The sequence below is a fragment of the Teleopsis dalmanni genome, chromosome 1 (assembly GCF_002237135.1).
Source record: "Teleopsis dalmanni isolate 2A chromosome 1, ASM223713v2, whole genome shotgun sequence".
NCBI classification, from domain to species: Eukaryota; Metazoa; Arthropoda; class Insecta; order Diptera; family Diopsidae; genus Teleopsis; species Teleopsis dalmanni.
The window spans coordinates 223,099,271-223,120,440 of NC_051846.1; the positions used below are offsets into that span (position 1 = coordinate 223,099,271).

Sequence of the window (21,170 nt, forward strand, 5' to 3'; positions counted from 1 at the left end):
CATGCATCTTCATGCGCCTGAGAGATAACAGAGTTTATTTGATCTGCAGCTAATTCAAGTTCATCAATATGACTGATTGAATTCAGTAATTGGTCTTCCTTACTAGCTAAGGATAGTCTAAAGATTTCCCAGTTGATACACTTACGTGCAGCTGGCAAATTTTTATGTAAAAAGTGACCCGGCAGTTCAAAAAGAATATGTTGGTGGTCAGATAAAGAAACCTCCTTTGAGACCCTCCAATTAACAACATAATTGGAGATAAATTGACTAGAAAGAGTAAGGTCAAGAACCTCTCTTCTAATGGCATTAATAAAAGTGGGTTCAGAACCATTATTCAATATGCTGACGTTATTACTACTAAAGTATTCTAAAAGCATTTGCCCTCTTCCATTTATGTTAGTACTACCCCATAAGGTATGGTGCGCGTTTGCGTCGCAACCAATTATAAATTGTAAATTATTGGATTTGCAATAACTTACCAAGTTTGTGACTGCTTCAGGTGGTGCTTCATCTGCATCGCCTGGAAAGTAGGCCGATGCGATCACGATCTCTCGTGTTCCGCACTCCGTCGGGATCTCAAAAATGGCCGACACCAATTCCCTCTGGATGAAATCTGGAATTGGAATACAGTTAACATTTTTGTTTACTAGTATAGCAGTTCTAGGCGACTCTATGTCACGTTTATATATCAACTTACTTGATTGATGTTGAAGGCCTTTTATATGCCCACCGACTGTCCATGGCTCCTGGATAAGCGCTATGGCCAGTCCTTTTGTGGCGAAGGTCCTGCACAAGGTAGCCGATGCTCCTTTCGCGTGGTGCAGGTTCGCCTGTAACACCCCTATGGTGCTCATTTTTGTTGAGTTTTATTGAGAGAGCGTTCGACTTCCTTTTGAAGTCGAGCTCTTCGTGGCCCTTTTTCCTTCTGGCGCTCTTTTGGAGCTGTTGATGCTCCACCCACAGGTGGCCGCATCCAAAGCCTTTTTTGAATGGCGGCTCTACTAGTAGTTGGGGCCTCATTTGGATTCACAATAGACGTAAGTGTTGATTGTGGGACCACGTGCTCCACTTTCTGTTTCTCCGTCCTTGTGATCTGGAGTTTATTTGGAACCTTTTGTTCCACAGGCCGTTGTTCTGGCTGCCCCTCCTTTGTCATACTGTTAGTTTTAAGCAGTAGCTTGACATGGCTGAAGCGATATGCAATTCTACCTCCACTCTGGACCAGTGAGTTCCAGGATGCATCGTCGACAGCAAAGACGATGTGGAGCAGTGAACCTTCTGCGGTCCGCTGTAATACCTTCCAGGTGCTTGCTTTAATCCTGTTCTGGGCCTCAATTGTGGCAAGAACCTTGGTATTTTCAAAATCGCAACTGTGTGGGAAGTATCCTCGCACCAGATGTGTTTTTGGAAACTCCGACTCTTCAACCACTTTGGCGCCCAGTTTAGCCTTTGTTGCAATAGCTGCCGCATTTTTACGGACCCATTCAGCCGTTTGGTTATTTGTGCACACCATCATGAGCCATCCCGTACGAGGGAAACAACCTTCAAATTCTGGTTTAACCACGTCAGACGCCAACTCTATGGCAGTCTCAATTATAGCCTCCTGTAGCTGTGCAGTCTGTTCCCTGTTTAGGGGGCACTTAGCCAAATCAAAAGGAACAAATCCTAATTTGATCCCCTTGGCTTGACTGGCTACTTGGCTGAAAGAGGGTTTACTCGATCCCTGAATCGAGGTGTTTTGTTTTGGTTTCTTACCAGCTGGCATGACCATGTCGTCAGATAAAGCCCTTTTAGCTGGCGCACGAGTTGGAAGTTTAGAAACCATGTCTAGGGCCACATCCCTAGAGTGTCCCTGACTCATGTAAGCCTTTAACCTCCTCTTCTGCATTGAGTTCAGTTTCACAAAACCCTTCTGGTCATGTAAACTGATCCCTTTCATACAGACATTGACAACAGTAGCACCTGACTGTTGAGAACAGAGACTGACTCCGTCAATGTCAATAGAGGCAGCATCAGACCCTTCAGTTTCTGTGCTGCTAGCATCAGTATACTGTGGAAAAACAACATTTTCCACAGCGTGTATATTTTTGCAGATGTGCCCAACAGCACCATCTGCAAAAGGTTCACTGACCTGTGACACAACAGTCGACTGGTCGTTGTTAATTCCCTGCCCGACAGCAGTAGTGTTTGATGCGATAAGGGTAGCATCATCCCCTTTAGTTTGTTCATTAGACGTATCCATATGATATCCCACGAGTATAAAGTAAAGTATAAAGTCGCCATCGGCAGAGCCCATTTACCGACAGAAGGCAAATTGAAAGCGGAGGTCGCCTGGTATCCGCAGTTCGCTATTAAGGTCATCACTAGCCCCGTGACCAAGTTCCTACAGGCATAGCTGTTCCACCGTAGATTGGGGGGTTGTTCGGGTCTCATTCATACATACACACATACTACACCATACACCATACATCCTAGGTACAAAAACTATAGATTGTTTCATATCTTCACTCAAACCCAGGGTGTTTTCCTTCACCCCGCCTAGTTGCTGGCGACCCCAAAACCAGCAGAGACATGACCTAACTGCTTTGGGGTCATCGATCCTACAAACAACTAAACTTCCATTAAAGGCCGATCGATTGACTAACGAACTTAATGAGTAGCACCAAAATGCAAAGACTCATCTACTCCCCGAGACGCTAAGATGGTATAGTAGCCATTCGGACCACGTCAGTCAGCCTACATAAAGTTACTACTAATACACATAAAATTACTACTACTACAAATACTACGTAAAATAAAACAAACACAACTACATAAAACAACAAAACATAGACTACATGACAACACAAAACTACCTAAAGGTAGATCTTGGTTGTACACCTCGTTCTAGAAACGTTAAAAATTCACAGTCGTCTGACAAATGCCAGGTGATTGCGAATATTCATATTTATAGTCCGAGTTGTAGCTAAGCCCCTACACCACGTCAAGGTGCCTACCATGTAGAGGGTTAAATAGCTATATATAAATTTAGAGGCAGAGTACGAAAACAAAAAATAATTAGTTAATTTCTTACATAGTATGGAGTGATCAACACGATCAAATGCTTTAGAGAAGTCTAAAAGACATAAAAATGTGATCATATCATTATCATAGCTAGGTCGAACGTCTTCTAAAACTTTAAGCATGGCAGTAGAGCAGCTATGACCCTTTCTAAAGCCAGACTGTAATGGAGAGAGGAGTTGGAAACGCTCAAGATGAACATTAATTTTATTAGCCATTAAAAGCTCGCAAACTTTGGACAGTGATGGAAGAATATTAATAGATCTGTAATCACAAGTGAACGAAGCGTTAGTCTTCTTCGGAGTTGGAATAATTTTAGCCTTTTTCCACATAATGGGAAAGGTTGACGTTGTTATACAATGATTAATTATATGTGTAATAAGAGCTATTATGTACGGCAAAGTGAGCTTTAGAAATTTGAGAGAAAGGTTATCCAATCCAACGGCATTTGATTTAATATTCATCAAGCTTTTACAGACTATTTCTTCACTAACACCTATAAAATTAAACCTCTCATTGGAAGTACATTAGAAATTGGTAATGTCGAAGAGATATTTTTACAATTTACATTAATACACGAAATGAAGTAGTCATTTAGGTCATTTGGACTTAGTTTACAATGTGTTGTACTATCTTGCTTTAATCCCAAATGTTTAATGTTCCTCCAGATATTCTTTGTTGGCTGTGTAGTGTCAAGCTTAATGTTATAAAACGCCGATTTAGCTATGCTTACTGCCTTCGCAGCTAAATTTCTAGCTAATTTAAACCGCATCCAGTTATAGGTCGAAGGAAACTTTTTCCATACTGCATGCTTTTTGTTTCTGTAATTTATCTTTCTTTTAATCTGAGGGTTTATCCAAGGACAGGAGGAACTTTTAATAGTAATAGTCCGCAGCGGAACAAATCGATAAAAAAATTATTATTAAATTTATCTAACTTATCGTCAGAAGTTGAAGTAAACCAGCAATCACTCCAATCAACAGTATTTAGTTCATCAAATAATCTGATTGTATCAACTGATTTAAAATCTCTGTAAGAAAAAGAGCTAGGACTAGATTTCCTGTTTGGGTTAAAATCCAATGTAGCAAACAGTAAATCATGATCAGATATAAAAGAGATTTGATCAAATAGTAAGACTTTATTAGAATCCGATACAGCAACTATATCTAAAAGACTAGGTCGCACAATGTTACAGTATCTAGTTGGTTCAGTTTCGTTAATGATACTTAGGCCAATCATGGCTAATAGTCTTTTAGTTTCAGGACTTTACTACAATTTACTAAAAAGTCATAATTAAAATCACCAAGTACTGCGATAGAATCATATTTATGTACAATTGAGAGAAGCGAGTCGAATAATGGATCGCATGAGAATCGGTTTTGTGGATTGTAGACTTGGTGACAGGAAACTAAAATTTTATTACTGTGACAGCTAATAGACACACAAATAAATTCAATATTTGACTCATCCGAAGTACTTATTAACTGACTACTTAAATAAGATTTGTAATAAATTGCAACTCCACCTCCTTTTCTGTTTTTTCTATCATGGCGATATAAAACATAACCTTTTATAGAAAAAAATGAACTACTGATCTCATTATCTAACCATGTTTCAGAAACGCAAATAATATCAACACTGGAGTCTTCAAACACTGATTTTACATGATCAAGTTTAAGACCATTTAGGCTTCTAGCATTAAAATGAACTATATTGAAATTATTATTTTGAGCACAAAGAATGTTTATTAAGGTTTTATGATCATTCATGATTGATAATTAATTTTATCTGCCTCAAATTTAAGTCTTCGTTGTAAAGTTTTACAGTTCATATCCCTGCAATCATGATCTGTAGAGATGTCCTTGAGATTACGAGTTTTTATCATCTTCACGCAGTTTATACATTTTACAATGCTGCTTACAACTGTTCAATCATGAACATAAATTTATTTTTATTTAATTATTTTAATTATATTATATTATTTTAGTTTATTATTATCGCTTAAAAACCTTATCACTTAAATTCTTAGAATAGAACTAAGGAAAAATATAGATAAATAGTAACATTTTTTCATAATAAAATATATTTATAAAAACAATAGGAGGAAAATCCCTAGTGTTGGGACTTCCATCCTTTTTCAACCTTTTTTTACCTTTTTTGCCAACAATAACAAAATGTAATACAGTCCATTGAAAATTATATTATTATAACCTTGATATAAAATTAATCTTAAAATATTTTTGTATAAATACAGAACTTTGTTTTAAATAAAATCAGTATCTTACAAATGCTCAAACCGTTCAGTAGTTTTATTTCTGAACATTTGGTCCTTCAAGCCTTAGCGTTTTCCCTCACCAGTGGTAAGAGACCTAAGGATATATAAAAAAAAATTACCAGAACTTTATATTGATGCGAAATATATTCTTCCAAAAAGGAGAAATATATCAACAAATAGAAGATTTGTTTGTTTGGTATCCTCCCGATACCATAGACAGCGCTTAGTGGCATCATTGAAGAGCAGCGGCAGAAAAAACAAAAATATACATTTAGTTAGAAATTTTGTAAGGTCAGGGCGGCGTTTTACTAACGCATTCTGATCAGGGTCGGAGGCGTTAATCGCTATAGACACCAATAGAAATTTAAAATTGTAATATTAGGTAGAAATAGGGTCAATCCAACGGGAGTAACGGCGGCAGTGACCTTTTACTAATAGAAAACGGCAGCTACGACACGACGGCAGCTAAGAAGACAGCGGCAGCTACGACACGTCGGCAGCTAAGAGACAGCGGCAGCCAATAGACAGCGGCAGCTAGATAAATCCACCTCAGAAGACGATTAAAAATTTTTTACTCGAGAAAGAAGTAGAGTATCTCAAAAAAATAATAACTTTTATAAAGATTTAAAAAAAAAAATATGGCACAAAAATTAAAACTGTATGAATCACAGAAGAAGATAGGAGAAGAAATAATAGCTGCAGTAGAAAAAATAAAAGAAAAAGGACTACGTAAGACAGCCGATAAAATAGAAAAAGTGGAAAAAAACTGGAAAAAATTTCAGGCCAACCACGAAGAACTACTGAAAGAAGGTACAGAAACAGTACTTTAAAGAATGTTGGTTCGATACGGTCAAAAAGTATTATAGGAAGATGTTAGAAACCGATAATACCACTGAAACAACGCAAAAAGTCAACAAAGAAGTAAGTGAAGCGGATAAAATATCAGAAGACAATGATATAACTATAGTTGACACTAAAAAAGAGGTTAAAAAAATCAGTAAATTAGAAACCAGATTAATGAGACTGATTGAAGACTTGCAAAAGATTTAGATGCAATGTTAGAAATTCCTTACAACAACGAACTTGAAGTACCAGATTGGCGAATAGAAGACTTAAAAAAACAGCAGAAAAATATAGAGATTATATATAATGACACACTGGAAATAAGTAAAGATGGCAGAACAACATATAAACAGATCAATACTCAACTAAACGTCATACTTTATCAATTAAATGAAAGTAAAAAAGCGGAACTGGTGGTAAAAAATAAATTGGAGCCGGTAAAACTAGAACCATTCAAGATGCCCACATTCTATGGAGATGTAAAAGAGTGGAACACATTTTCTAATTTTCTAATTTTTAATTTGAAGCTATACGTACAACAGATATACCAGACTCCGAAAAAATGTATAGATTGAAGGCAGTAGTAAAAGGTGAAGCTGGCAGACTAATCCAGCATATGAATGCATCTGAGGCAAATTATAAGTTAGCCCGGAAAATGCTACAAAAAAGATACAATAACAAAAGGTGGTTATTCAGAACACAAGTAGATCAACTTGACCAACCATCTACAACAGTAGGGGATGGTAAAAGTATAAGGCAGCTAACAGACACAACAAACGAATGCATTAATACAATAAAAGAAATGGGTATCGACCTTAATAATGCAGAACCTTTAATAGCACGAATAATATTAAAAAAGCTGGACAAAGAAAGATTGAGAATGTACGAGTTAGGCGCCAAAAACCCAACTGAAATACAAAGCTTAGATGAGGTACAAAAATTTTTAGAATACCAATTCCAAGCACTAGATGCGATGAAAAATAAAGATACAGGTGATAAAAAGATTAATTATCCGAAGAAAATATGTGCTTACTGTAATAAGGCGGGACATACAACGAACGAATGCAGAAAATTTTCAGCAATGTCAAATATTGAAAGACGATTACCAGTAAATCAGCAAATAAATACATCTACAAACATTAGCTGTTCATTTTGTAGAAAACAGGGGCACAAAATATACAACTGCTCATCATTTAGTTCATTGCCTATCAGCAATAAAAAAGCATTTCTAAATGCTAACGACACATGTAAAATTTGCCTGAGCCATAAAGATCAAGACAAAAGCATATCAAAGTACACGTGTAAGATATGTAATAGTAGAGATCATCATACCTTGCTATATGATGAGCATCAACAAGAAAAAAAGGATAAAACAACAAAAAACAAGGTGATCGCAGTAACAAAAAAGATAAAAGCGAAGTAGTATTACTACCAACAGCAATCGTTAAAGGAAAAACAATTAGAGGAGAATATAAAGAACTACGGGCGCTTATAGACCAAGGATCCCAAGCATCAATGTTATCAGAAGAAGCTCTTCATATATTAGGTTTACAAAAAGTAAAAACCGATATTAAATTAACTGGGTTTGCTGAAACTTCAGTAGGGCAAGCAAATTCAAAGGTCATAATGGAAATAAAATCTAAAATTAATAATATAAATATAAAAGAAGAATTTATAGTCATGAACAAGCTAATTAGACCATTGCCAGAGAAAACAATAGACTATGATAAGAATCAGTGGAAAAGCTACAACTTGGCTGATCCTGAATTCATGAAAACAAAACAAATCGATTTAATAATAGGCAGCGACATTTTCCAGAAAATAATAAAGAAAGGGTTCAAGAAAATTAATGGAATTATCGCCCAAGAAACAATATTAAGATGGATAATATCAGGCAAAGTATTAGAGAAACCAGCAATCAGAAGTAAGACAACAATTACAACAAAAAACATAGAAAAGTTTTGGGAACTAGAAGAAACAGATAACACAATCAATGAAAAAACAGAAGATAAATTATGTATGCAATTTTATGATGACACCACTAAAATAGACGGCGACAAAAAATTTATAGTGAAACTTCCATTAAAAAAAGATGCCACACTAGGTGAATCTAGAAATCAAGCAATGGCAACATTCTTAAATCAAGAGAAAAAAATGAGTAATGAGAAAAGAATTGAATACATAAAATTCATGCAAGAATATGAGCAGAAAGGACATATGGAAAAAGTAAAAGATAATACAATAGGAAAATATTACCTACCGCATCAAGCAGTGATAAGAGAATCAAGTCGCACTACAAAACTAAGAGTAGTATTCGATGCATCAGCAAAATCGACAAATGAAAAAAGCTTAAATGACATAATGATAACGGGGCCAAGATTACAGCAGGATATATTCGATATATTAATGAAATGGCGATTATGGAAATTCGTCGCTTCAGCCGCTGTAGAAAAAATGTTCAGGTAAATAAAAATTGCACCAGAAGACCAAGATTACCAAAGAATTTTATGGAGAAAAAATCCAAAAGAAAAAATTATAGATTAACAACAGTTACATATGGAACCGCAGCTGCACCTTTTGTAGCAGTACGAACATTACCTCAAATTGCTGATTAGTCAGAAGAAAATAAAGATATAAAAAATAGCATAAAAAAAGAATTCTACATGGATGACTTAATGACAGGAGCTAATTCAATATCGGAATGCAGGCATAAGATAAATAAAATTAATAAAACTTTAAGTCTTAGAGAATTCCAGCTCAGGAAATGGATGTCAAATCATGAATCGATACTGGAAGAACTACCAGATGACAACGGAATAAAAATACTCAATATACATGAAGATGAATCAATAAAAACCTTAGGACTTAAATGGAATCCAATAAATGATAACTTCCACTTTACTATAAAAATGGAAAATATAAATAAATGGACGAAAAGAATGATACTTTCAAACACAGCGCATATTTTCGATCCATTAGGTTGGCTGACACCAGTAACAGTCATGGCTAAAATATATATACAAAAAATATGGCTAAATAAATTTGACTGGGATGATGAGCTCAATGATGATTTACAAAAAGAATATGATAAATATAAAAAAAATATCCAAAACATAGATGAAATAAAAATACCAAGATGGATAGGAACTACAAATTCAAAAACTTGAAAGTTTCATGGATTCTGCGACGCATCAGAAGCAGCGCGGCTGTTATATACGTCAAAATTGGCTCATCTGTAAAATTACTAACAGCTAAAAGTAAAGTATCGCCGATAAAAAACAAAAAAGACGATTCCAAAATTAGAGCTATGTGGTTCGCATTTACTTGCAAAACTAATGAGACGAGTTTCACAAATATTGAATAGTAACGCCACAATATACTGTTGGAGTGACTCAATGATTACCCTATGCTGGATTAAAAATATTAAAAATAAAGAAAAATTTGTAAGAACAAGAGTTGAAGATATAAAAAAATGGATACCAGAAACAAAATGGCAACATGTAAAGTCACAAGAAAATCCAGCAGATATAGCTTCCCGAGGAATATGTCCTTCCAAATCTATTATGGTGGAACGGACCCTCATGGCTAACAAAAGAAGAAAAAGATTGGCCAAAACCTGAAAAAATAGAAGAAGTAAAAATACTGATAACAGTTACAAGTCAAAAGAACGAAATAATAGAACAACTTATAGAAAGAAACTCCAGTCTAACTGGGTTGGAACGAATCGTAGCATATATACTAAGATTCATAAGCCGACTCAGAAGAAATAAAATTCAAGCAGAATACTTATCAAAGAAAGAATTACAAGAGGCTAGAACTATATTAATTAAATATCATCAACAAAAACATTTTTCAGCAGAACTGAAATTAATTAAAGAAAGAAAAGAAATCAGCAGAGGAAGTAGAATTATTCAATTAACACCATTTACAGATGAAGAAGGTATCTTAAGAGTCGGAGGAAGACTAACTAACAGCGAACTAACTGAAAACCAGAAGCATCCAATCATTCTGGTTAGAGACAGATACACGGAATTAATAACAGAACAAGCACACTATAAAATACTCGGTAAATGGAAACTCGGTAATGGAAGCATATATTAAAAGACGCTACTGGGTAATAGGTATTAAAAAAATAATTAAGAAAATATGCGGTAAGTGTGTGAAATGCATTAGATTTAAACAAACTTTCGCAAAGCAAATAATGGGAAACCTGCTAAAATATAGAGTAACTCAAAACTATCCATTCGAACATACAGGAATAGAATATGCTGGACCAATACAAATGAGATGTTATAGAGGTCGTGGGCAAAAATCATATAAAGCATACATAGCAATATTTATATGCATGACCACAAAAGCAATTCATTTAGAAGCAGTCACCGACTTGACATCTGACGCCTTCTTAGCAGCATTAAAAAGATTTTTCGCACGACGTGGAAAAAGTGCACATATGTATTCCGACAATGGTACAACATTTATTGGAGGAGCAACCAAACTAGACAAAGAATTTGAATTAGCTATCAAACAAAATAATGAAGTAGCATCAATATTAGCAGCAGACAAAATTGAATGGCACTTTATTCCTCCAGCTAGTCCTCATTTCGTTGGTATATGGGAAGCTGGTGTCAAATCAATGAAACATCATCTAAAAAGAACAATTGTAGAATCAAAGTAAACCCGTGAGGAAATGACGACACTTCTGCATCAAATAGAAGCAGTACTAAACTCTCGACCACTTTGTACCATGAATAATGATGTAGAAAGTATAGAAGCACTAACTCCAGCTCACTTTAGGAGCTCCTATGTTGGACGACCCAGTACCAACTACAGACGAAAGAACAAGCAAACTCGATCATTGGAATCACATACAAACAATGAAAAAAGATTTCTGGAACAGATGGAAACATGAATATTTAACAACATTACAAAAAAGAAACAAATGGCAAATAGAAAAAAATAATATAACCGAAGGTGATATAGTAATAATAAAAGACGAAAACTCATCACCAACAAATTGGCCACTGGGAAAAGTCAAAGAAATATATAAAGGAGCTGATGGAAAAGTGAGGGTAGCCACTCTCAAAACCAAAGAAGGCGAAATTAAAAGGCCAATTAACAAATTATGTCAACTTATAAAAGATGAGCAAAATGAAACAAAACGCAAAACTAATACAAAATGCACGAGAAAAAATACCTGTATAAATTTAGCAACAATCTATTTAGCCATGTTGTGCACACTGCCACTAGCAAAGGCATCATCAACTACTACAACATCTTCAATACAAGCATTAAACAATAACACATCAATTTTCTTGGACGAAATAGGAGAAGCAAACACTCAGACGTCAACATGGAACTTGGTTATATATTACGAAATGAAACCTTTTTTTAAAATGATAAATCATGCTAAAGCAGTACTAGAAGTAACAAAGCCAATTTGTCCAAAATTATTACAGTTTAAAGATCAATGTAATAGCATACTAGATACAATGGTCGAACAAATAGTAGAATTAGAAGAAAATAACAAACTTTTCATGGTTATAAACTCTGTCAGAAGGAAAAGAGCTCCACTAGAGTTCATGGGATCACTATTACATATCTTATTCAGAACAATGGATGAAAAAGACAGGAGAGATCTCGAAGACAATATGCAAAAAGTGCTAGATAATCAACATAATTTAGTAAAATTAACGCGGGAGCAAACATCTGTAGTAGATGCCACAGTAAACATATTAAAACGAACTACTAACGACATAAATGAACAATTTACTGACATGAGAAACAAAGCTGAAGCCATAAATGAAGCATTAAATGAAACATTCTTAGTATATAGAGAATCAATAAACTACTATATGGTAACAAAGCAACTTTTATCAATGATCGACGAAACCTCACGTACACAACGAGAAATAATTAATCTATTGATAGACATAAACCACAACAAAATAAATTCTACCTTACTGAAACCACATCTGTTACAAAACACGATTATACAAATAAAAGACAGGCTAACAAATAACGTGCAACTACCAGGAAAAAAAGACGGAATTGATTTACAAATCATATACAAATTACTAGAAGCCAATGGGATATTCGTTGGTACCAAATTAATAATAAGTGCAAAAATTCCGCTATTATCAATACACCCATCATCAGTGTATGAGGTAATACCTCTATCAATTAAGAAGGGTGATACAATGATAATACCAAAGATATCAAAAACGATATTATTATATAATTTCGACATACACTCTTATCACCTAATGACTCAAACAACCTTTAACAAATGTATTAGAATAAGTACAAACAAATACATTTGCAAAGGTAATTGGCCGTGGCAGGACGCTAATGACTCAGCGTGTGAAATAGCGCCGATCAAACCAACAAAAGAGGACAAATGCGAATACGACGAAGTATCCTCCACATCAATATGGATAACATTAAATGGCAACAACAGATGGTTATTCAAAACAATCGAAAATAGTTCAGCCCATTTACAATGCCCATCAAATAAAAACGAAATTCTCCAATTACCCAAACAAGGGATATTAAATTTGCAAACAGGCTGTAAAGCAAGAATAAAAGGAACAACGTTAATAGCCTAATGATCATTGGTTAACAGATGACAAAGAGATATACAGACCAATGACAAAATTAACAGAAAACATCGAAAATAAATATATAAGGCCACTGAAATCATGGGAAATAAAAAACACCAAAGAATTAACGGAAATTAGAGATGAAATACTTAAGCTAAAAACAAGTAAGACTGAATTAAAAAATCTACATTTTCATCACGTCTCAGCTCACATATCATTAGGACTGACAATAATTGTCGTTATTGGAATAATATTATATGTGATAACTTCATACAGGAAGAAGAAGAAATCGGTAGCAGTTACATTCAGAAACCAAAATATTTAGTCTTAATTTTAGGCACCGGCAGAATGTTCAATCATGAACATTATGGCCCCGACAGAATGTTCTATCATGAACATAAATTTATTTTTATTTAATTATTTTAATTATATTATATTATTTTAGTTTATTATTATCGGTTAAAAACCTTATCACTTGAATTCTTAGAATAGAACTAAAGAAAAATATAGGTAAATAGTAACATTTTTTCATAATAAAATATATAATTATAAAAACAATAGGAGGAAAATCCCTAGTGTTGGGACTTCCGTCCTTTTTCAACCTTTTTTTACCTTTTTTGCCAACAATAACAAAATGTAAACAGTCCATTAAAAATTATATTATTATAACCTTGATGTAAAATTAATCTTAAAATATTTTTGTATAAATACAGAACGATGTTTTAAATAAAATCAGTATCTTACAAATGCTCAAACCGTTCAGTAGTTTTATTTCTGAACACACACTCTTTATGAGAGTGCCCAATTTCACTGCATTTTGCACAAGTCACTCCATTTTCTTTACATATATTTGCTTTGTGATTGAAGCCCCATCACTTAAAGCACCTCATTACATTAAAACTCTCATAAACAAGGTATCTATCCCAACCCACATTAATTCTACGCTCTTTCATTATTTTAGCAAATGCAGTACTGTCTTATTCAACAATAGCATTAAAGGTGTTTTTGGTTTTGTATGATTCATATACCTTTAGCACTTCAATTGAGCGAAAAACAATCTCATTCTGATTTTTAATTGCATTTATAATTTTATCATCATCTAATTTTTCAGATATTCCAGATATCAATATTTTAGAATTACGCATATCCGGTGTTGAAATAACATAATTGTCACTGATTTTTTTTTTATTTCACTAGCTAAAATTTCTCTATCTTTAGTAGTAGCACATTTCACTGTTACTCCTCCATCTTGTGCACTCATAAATCCATGAATTTTAACATTAAGATTAGATGGATTTATTTTTAGCTTTAATTCCTTTTTTGTTTCTTCACTTTGCTGTTTATTCTTTGGTTTAAGAGTGATTGGCACATTTTTATTTAAACCTGATTTCAATTTCATAGGTAATAAAACTAGGCTGATCCTTGTTAATAGGTGTTTTATACATTTTCTCATCGAGTTCTTTTACATTTTTTGTCATATCAGCTAATTTTGTTTCAAAGGAGCTGAATTTTTGTTCATAAATTTCTTGAATATTAATAAGTTTTTTTATTCTTTCACTATATCTAGCCTCAACAGCCTTTAACAAGGATTTTATTTCATTTTCATTAGTTTTAAGAGCCTCTTTGAATTCTGCTTTGTATGCTTTTAAGTACGATTGATTTTTTTCTACACTGCTTTGTATTTGTTTAATTGCAAAATCAGTATTGTGAATATACTGCACCCACTCTTCACACATAAATTGTATCATACTGTTATTAAGACAATTTACATTAAATTGTTCAATCCCTGAGCATTTTATGGAGGTGTGATATGCTCTACCACAAATTCCTCTACATATTAGACCAGTTTTACCGCGTATGCCGCCACCGCATTTATAACAATCTTTCATTGTAACAATTATTTTATATACGGAATCAATTACACAATTACACGATAAAAAGAACAATATTTCTGCAGTAATTTAACAGTTTTCAACACTTCTTATTTAAGCTTTACTTGCTGTCTCTATCAGCTGATTATAAGCTTTTCTTTAATAAAACAAAAAAAAAACAAACAATTAATTGTTGTCTCTGTCAGCTGTTTTGTATGTATAAAAACAAAACTATATTAACCGCGCGTGTTTTGCAAATACAAAATAAGTTTTTAGAATTTATTTCTTAAATTAATTAAACAATTATCAGTTAAAGCGTGTACCAACTTGCAAAAATCAGCAATCATAAAGGCAACGCTCATCTGCACAAATTTCACAAAACAATTCAATGCATTTATATTTATGTAAATATACTTATATCGTTTATTAACTTGAACAAAGAACTGACACCAGCCGCAGTTAACAGCTGGCCGTGAACTGGAAATTTCATATGTACTTCCAAAAATCGTTCACAATAGATAAGTTTTTATTCATGGCAACCATGCAATTTGAGCTGCTTATTAGTTAAGCGGTTTCAAAAAAGGTTGGACTAAATAAGCCAGCAGTGTTGTTATTTTATATGTTATTTTTAAAAAAAGCGGTTGTTCTTTTGTGATATGCTTACAAAAGAAAACGCCTAATGTTGGACTAAATAAGCCAGCATTGTTGCTGTTTCATATACTATTTTTAAAATAATCAGTTGTGATATGATTACAAAATAAAAGGCCTATTTTCGGTAAACGAATTCTAGTTTGTATATGTGTGTCTGAATGCTTACCAGCACATTATTTTATTGAGATTCCCAGCGGGACTTTCAGCGCTGAGGGAATCGATTCCCTCAGCGCTGAATGGTAATGCCTAGCGCTGATTATTCAAAGGAAACTCCTAATTACTTTAACACGTGCATGTCATTGCGGGCAAGCGCTGAATCGTTCGATTACCTTTTCAAATTTGTAATGCAACATTTCAGCGCTGACATGCTCGCTTACCTTTTTAAATTTGTAATGCAACATATCAGCGCTGACATATTCGCTTACTTTTTCGAATTTGTAGTGCAACATATCAGCGCTGACATGTTAGCTTACCTTTTCGAATTTGGAATGCAACATATCAGCGCTGACATGTTCGCTTACCTTTTAAATTTTACCTATACTATTGATTTTTAAATAAAATAATATAAATTTTTTTTGGATAAATTATATTTTATATTTATGTTTGTTATGCCTAATGTCCCTCGACAATAAATGCACACAGATTGAGTAGTTTAAAATTACTAACTTTTCTAGAAAGTTGTTTCTTTATTTATATAAAATTATCTTACAACTAACTTAACTAATTTTCTATCAAGGTTAATATAATATATTGTCAGTTATTGCTATTTATAGTGGATTGTATTATTACATTTTATTGTTGTTTGCAAAAAGGTTCAAAATGGGATACAAGGACGGAAGTCCCGGCACTTGGGATTTTTCCTTGTATTGTCTTATTTTCATAATTGTAATTAGATACGGTGCCTTGTATTTATAATCAGTAATACAATTTATCTATACAAAAGTATTTAAGAAAATAATGGAATTTCCCTTTGGATACTTGAATGATCAACAATGTCCTTTAAAAACAACATCCGGTTGACGATAACATTAGGTTTAGATTATTTATGATTTAAAATAAGCAACATTAAAAGCCGTTTTGTTGCTTTGTCTATTGGTTTGTAAGACAAACTTAAATTGATAAATATGTGGATCAAATCCACATAACACCTCCGTCCTTAAAAAAAGGCAGTGACAAAGTAATTGTCTTTACTTCCAGAAGCAGATCCTTAATCACAATTGTCCAGAAAAGTCAACATTAACCTTGGCCACCAAAAGCTTTCACTCGATAATTTTTTTGTAATATTTTTTACAATTCTAACATATAAATCAACATAAATACAATAAAGTTACAAAAGTATTGTTTTCTATAACATATATCTTAAGTTCTAAAAAATTATTGTATATTTTTTTATTTACCATTCATAACTACATTTATTTCCAGTTTTATTTGTTTTAACTGTTACTTCATTATTTGATTTTTTTATTATATACTACAATATTATTCGGCAAACGTTTTAGCGATTCTTTCTTTATATTAAAACATTTATTAAATATATTTATGCATAAACTCCCTTTTATACATTTTACAATAACTATTATTATACTTAGTGTCACATATAAATATTACTTAGATTTAGCTTCGTTAAAAATTTAATTTCTCCAATTCCATTAATTTTTATATTTAAAAACAATCATCATGATAATAATATAAATCTTTTTTTTAAAATAGTTTCGTTTTTATCCTCTGGTATAGTTATTTTATAGTCTACAGTTTCGAACTTGCAACTAAAATCAAAATACAATATACAAACTTCATTCAAATATCATTTTCTTTAATTTTATTTCTGTTTACATTCATATTCATATTTTATTTCATTTATTACAGCATACAAATATTTTCAACATTATAATGTTATACTTAATTTGACAATGTTTACTATTTCTTCTCATAAAGTTATTAAGAATACAATTATCCATTTTTATAGTGGATTCGGTTACTAACTCATTAACTGTTATCAATAGTTTCAAATTAATCGCAATTATTGAACATGGCAAAATATTCATTATCCCTAAAAAAATAACTATTCTCTTTTTCTAATATTAATTGCTTATTTTCCTCAAATACTGCCACAATTAAGCTAATCAAGAAGATTAGTTTTCAACATATCTTTTAACCAAATTTTTTGAAAATTTTCTTGTTCTTTGATTTGTTCGTATAAAAACATTTGTTTCTGTAACCTTTATTATAGTATATGGACCAGTAAAAGTGTTTTCTAACTTTTTATTTTTTGTTAAATTTCTGACTAATATTTTTTGACCTACTTCATATGGTGTATCTGTTGCTTTTTTATCATATGCTAATTTAGATTTTTCTTTTGAAGCAGTTGTACTCCTTTTTACTTCCATTTCAATGTTCTCTATCATATGTTTAATATTATTCACGTATCCCCCTATAGTTACTAAATCTAAGACGTCAATTCCACTTGGTCTATTTCCTTTCCTTCCAAAAACTATTTCATGTGGTGAAAAACCAGTAGAGGAATGAGTTGTTGTGTTATAGCATAAACCTGCAAACTTCATAGCTTCATCCCAGTTTGATTTTTCAAAATCAACTGTATTCAAATATTCCTTTAACCTTGCATGTACTCTTTCTATAGATCCATTTGCTTGTGGATGAGCCACACTAGTAGTAATATGTTTAATCTTGAAGATTTTAGCTAAATCTTTCATTAGCTCATTACAAAACTCTGTACCATTATCCGTTAATATTATTTTTGGAATACCAAAATATGTAATCCATTCGTTTACAAAAGCTTGAGCAACCGTTTCGGCACTTTTATCTTTAAGTGGTGTGAAACGCACATATTTTGAAAGACTGTCTTGTATACTTAATGCGTACAAATTTCCAGATTCGGATACTGGATAAGGACCAGTTAGATCCAAATTAATTTGTTCAAGTGCACAAGTAGCATTGGAAACCAGTTGCATAGGCATTCTAGTAGGATGTCTATCAATTTTACCTAATTGACACTTTTTACAAGCTCTTACATAATCTGCAACCATATCATTTAAATTTTTCCACGTATATTTCTCTCTAATTTTCGTAATCGTTGCTTTTTGTCCCACATGACCACCTATAATGCTGTCATGATACTCCTTAATTATTTCTTTCATTTTCAGAAAATCTGTTATCTCGATAACTTTCCCTCTTTCCTGAACATTTTCCTCAATACTGTTTTTCGAGTTTACTTTAACCAATTTATTTCCATTATTTTCAAATTCAATTTCCTCTTGAGCACTTTCCGGTTTTTTACCTTCTTGTTTGCTCTGTTCACTTCAGCAACTACAACATTTCTTTTTCTTTTCTTTTCTTGTTACTGCTAAGACATTTCTACTCAAATGATCTGCTACTATATTTTCAACTCCTTTCTTATATTCAAAATCATAGATATACTCTTCTAATTTAAGTCTCCATCGTACCAATCTTGATCCAGGGTCCTTTACATTGAACAACCATTTCAACGGCTTATGATCTGTTCTTATCAAAAATTTTTTCCCATACAAATAAGGTCTAAATACCTTTACAGCCCAAACAATGGCCAAACATTCTTTTTCTGTAGTGCTATATTTTCTCTCAGCACTATTTAAACTCCTACTAATAAACTGAATCGGCATATCTTTGTTACCAGTTTCCTGCGATAGAACTGCTCCCAGACCTTCGTTCGAAGCATCTGTTGTAACTATAAATTTGTTTTCAAAATCTGGAAATTGCAAGGTCACTACACTAGCTAAACTATCCTTCAATTTTCCAAATGCTTTTTCCTGCTCCTCCCCCCAATAAAATTCAACTTCTTTCCTAAGAAGTTTATTAATGGGTGCTGCTATTTGGCTAAAACCTTTAATAAATCTTCTATAATAGTTGATCGCTCCCATGAACGACTGTGTTTCTTTAACACTCTTTGGAGGAGACAATTTCACTATTGCCGATATCTTATCTGGATTAGGTTTAACACCTCGTTCTCCAATAACATGACCCAAATATGCGACTTCTTTCCGTAGAAATTCACATTTGTCTGCCTGTAGTTTCAAGTTGGCTCTCCTTAATTGTTCCAAAACATCTCTTAATTTTTCATTATGGTCTTTTAAATTCTTGCCATATACCACAATATCATCCATGTATGCAAAACATTTAATTCCTTTTAATCCCATCAGAATGATATCCATCATTCTCTGAAAAATGCTAGGTGCATTTTTCAATCCAAATGGCATCCTTTTAAATTCATAATGCCCATGTGGGGTAGTAAATGCTGTTTTCTCGATATCCTTTTCTGTCATTTTAATTTGATGGAATCTATTTGTTAGATCTAGAGTTGTAAAGTATTTGGATGTTCCTAGTTGATCTAAAATCTCATTGATATTTGGTATTGGATATGTATCCGCCACCGTCATTTCATTTAATTTTCTAAAATCAACTACCATTCGCCACTTTGTTGTTCCTGAAGCATCTTTCTTTTTTGGAACCATCCACACAGGTGAATTCCAAGGCGACTTAGAATTCTGTATAACATCGTTTTCTAATAATTTCTTCACCTGGTTTTTCACTGGGTTGGAACGAATCGTAGCATATATACTAAGATTCATAAGCCGACTCAGAAGAAATAAAATTCAAGCAGAATACTTATCAAAGAAAGAATTACAAGAGGCTAGAACTATATTAATTAAATATCATCAACAAAAACATTTTTCAGCAGAACTGAAATTAATTAAAGAAAGAAAAGAAATCAGCAGAGGAAGTAGAATTATTCAATTAACACCATTTACAGATGAAGAAGGTATCTTAAGAGTCGGAGGAAGACTAACTAACAGCGAACTAACTGAAAACCAGAAGCATCCCATCATTCTGGTTAGAGACAGATACACGGAATTAATAACAGAACAAGCACACTATAAAATACTCGGTAAATGGAAACTCGGTAATGGAAGCATATATTAAAAGACGCTACTGGGTAATAGGTATTAAAAAAATAATTAAGAAAATATGCGGTAAGTGTGTGAAATGCATTAGATTTAAACAAACTTTCGCAAAGCAAATAATGGGAAACCTGCTAAAATATAGAGTAACTCAAAACTATCCATTCGAACATACAGGAATAGAATATGCTGGACCAATACAAATGAGATGTTATAGAGGTCGTGGGCAAAAATCATATAAAGCATACATAGCAATATTTATATGCATGACCACAAAAGCAATTCATTTAGAAGCAGTCACCGACTTGACATCTGACGCCTTCTTAGCAGCATTAAAAAGATTTTTCGCACGACGTGGAAAAAGTGCACATATGTATTCCGACAATGGTACAACATTTATTGGAGGAGCAACCAAACTAGACAAAGAATTTGAATTAGCTATCAAACAAAATAATGAAGTAGCATCAATATTAGCAGCAGACAAAATTGAATGGCACTTTATTCCTCCAGCTAGTCCTCATTTCGTTGGTATATGGGAAGCTGGTGTCAAATCAATGAAACATCATCTAAAAAGAACAATTGTAGAATCAAAGTAAACCCGTGAGGAAATGACGACACTTCTGCATCAAATAGAAGCAGTACTAAACTCTCGACCACTTTGTACCATGAATAATGATGTAGAAAGTATAGAAGCACTAACTCCAGCTCACTTTAGGAGCTCCTATGTTGGACGACCCAGTACCAACTACAGACGAAAGAACAAGCAAACTCGATCATTGGAATCACATACAAACAATGAAAAAAGATTTCTGGAACAGATGGAAACATGAATATTTAACAACATTACAAAAAAGAAACAAATGGCAAATAGAAAAAAATAATATAACCGAAGGTGATATAGTAATAATAAAAGATGAAA

The 21,170-nt window shown here is 33.1% G+C and overlaps 3 protein-coding genes across 3 annotated transcripts; 2 read left to right on the top strand and 1 right to left on the bottom strand.

Annotated features, from left to right (window-relative positions):
* Positions 1-598: 598 nt before the first annotated feature.
* Positions 599-2,296, bottom strand: LOC119667476. The gene is made up of 2 exons (XM_038076769.1): positions 698-2,296; positions 599-613 (listed from the first exon to the last, which is right to left on the bottom strand). The coding sequence occupies exon 1, from the start codon at positions 2,294-2,296 to the stop codon at positions 851-853; it is 1,446 nt and encodes a 481-aa protein (XP_037932697.1). The 3' UTR covers positions 599-613; positions 698-850.
* Positions 2,297-10,379: 8,083 nt separating this feature from the next.
* LOC119667477 lies at positions 10,380-10,853 on the top strand. The gene has a single exon (XM_038076770.1). It carries the CDS (start codon positions 10,380-10,382, stop codon positions 10,851-10,853), a length of 474 nt encoding a protein of 157 aa, XP_037932698.1.
* A 9,520-nt stretch (positions 10,854-20,373) lies between these two features.
* Positions 20,374-20,847, top strand: LOC119667478. Its single transcript, XM_038076771.1, has one exon. It carries the CDS (start codon positions 20,374-20,376, stop codon positions 20,845-20,847), a length of 474 nt encoding a protein of 157 aa, XP_037932699.1.
* Positions 20,848-21,170: the final 323 nt, after the last annotated feature.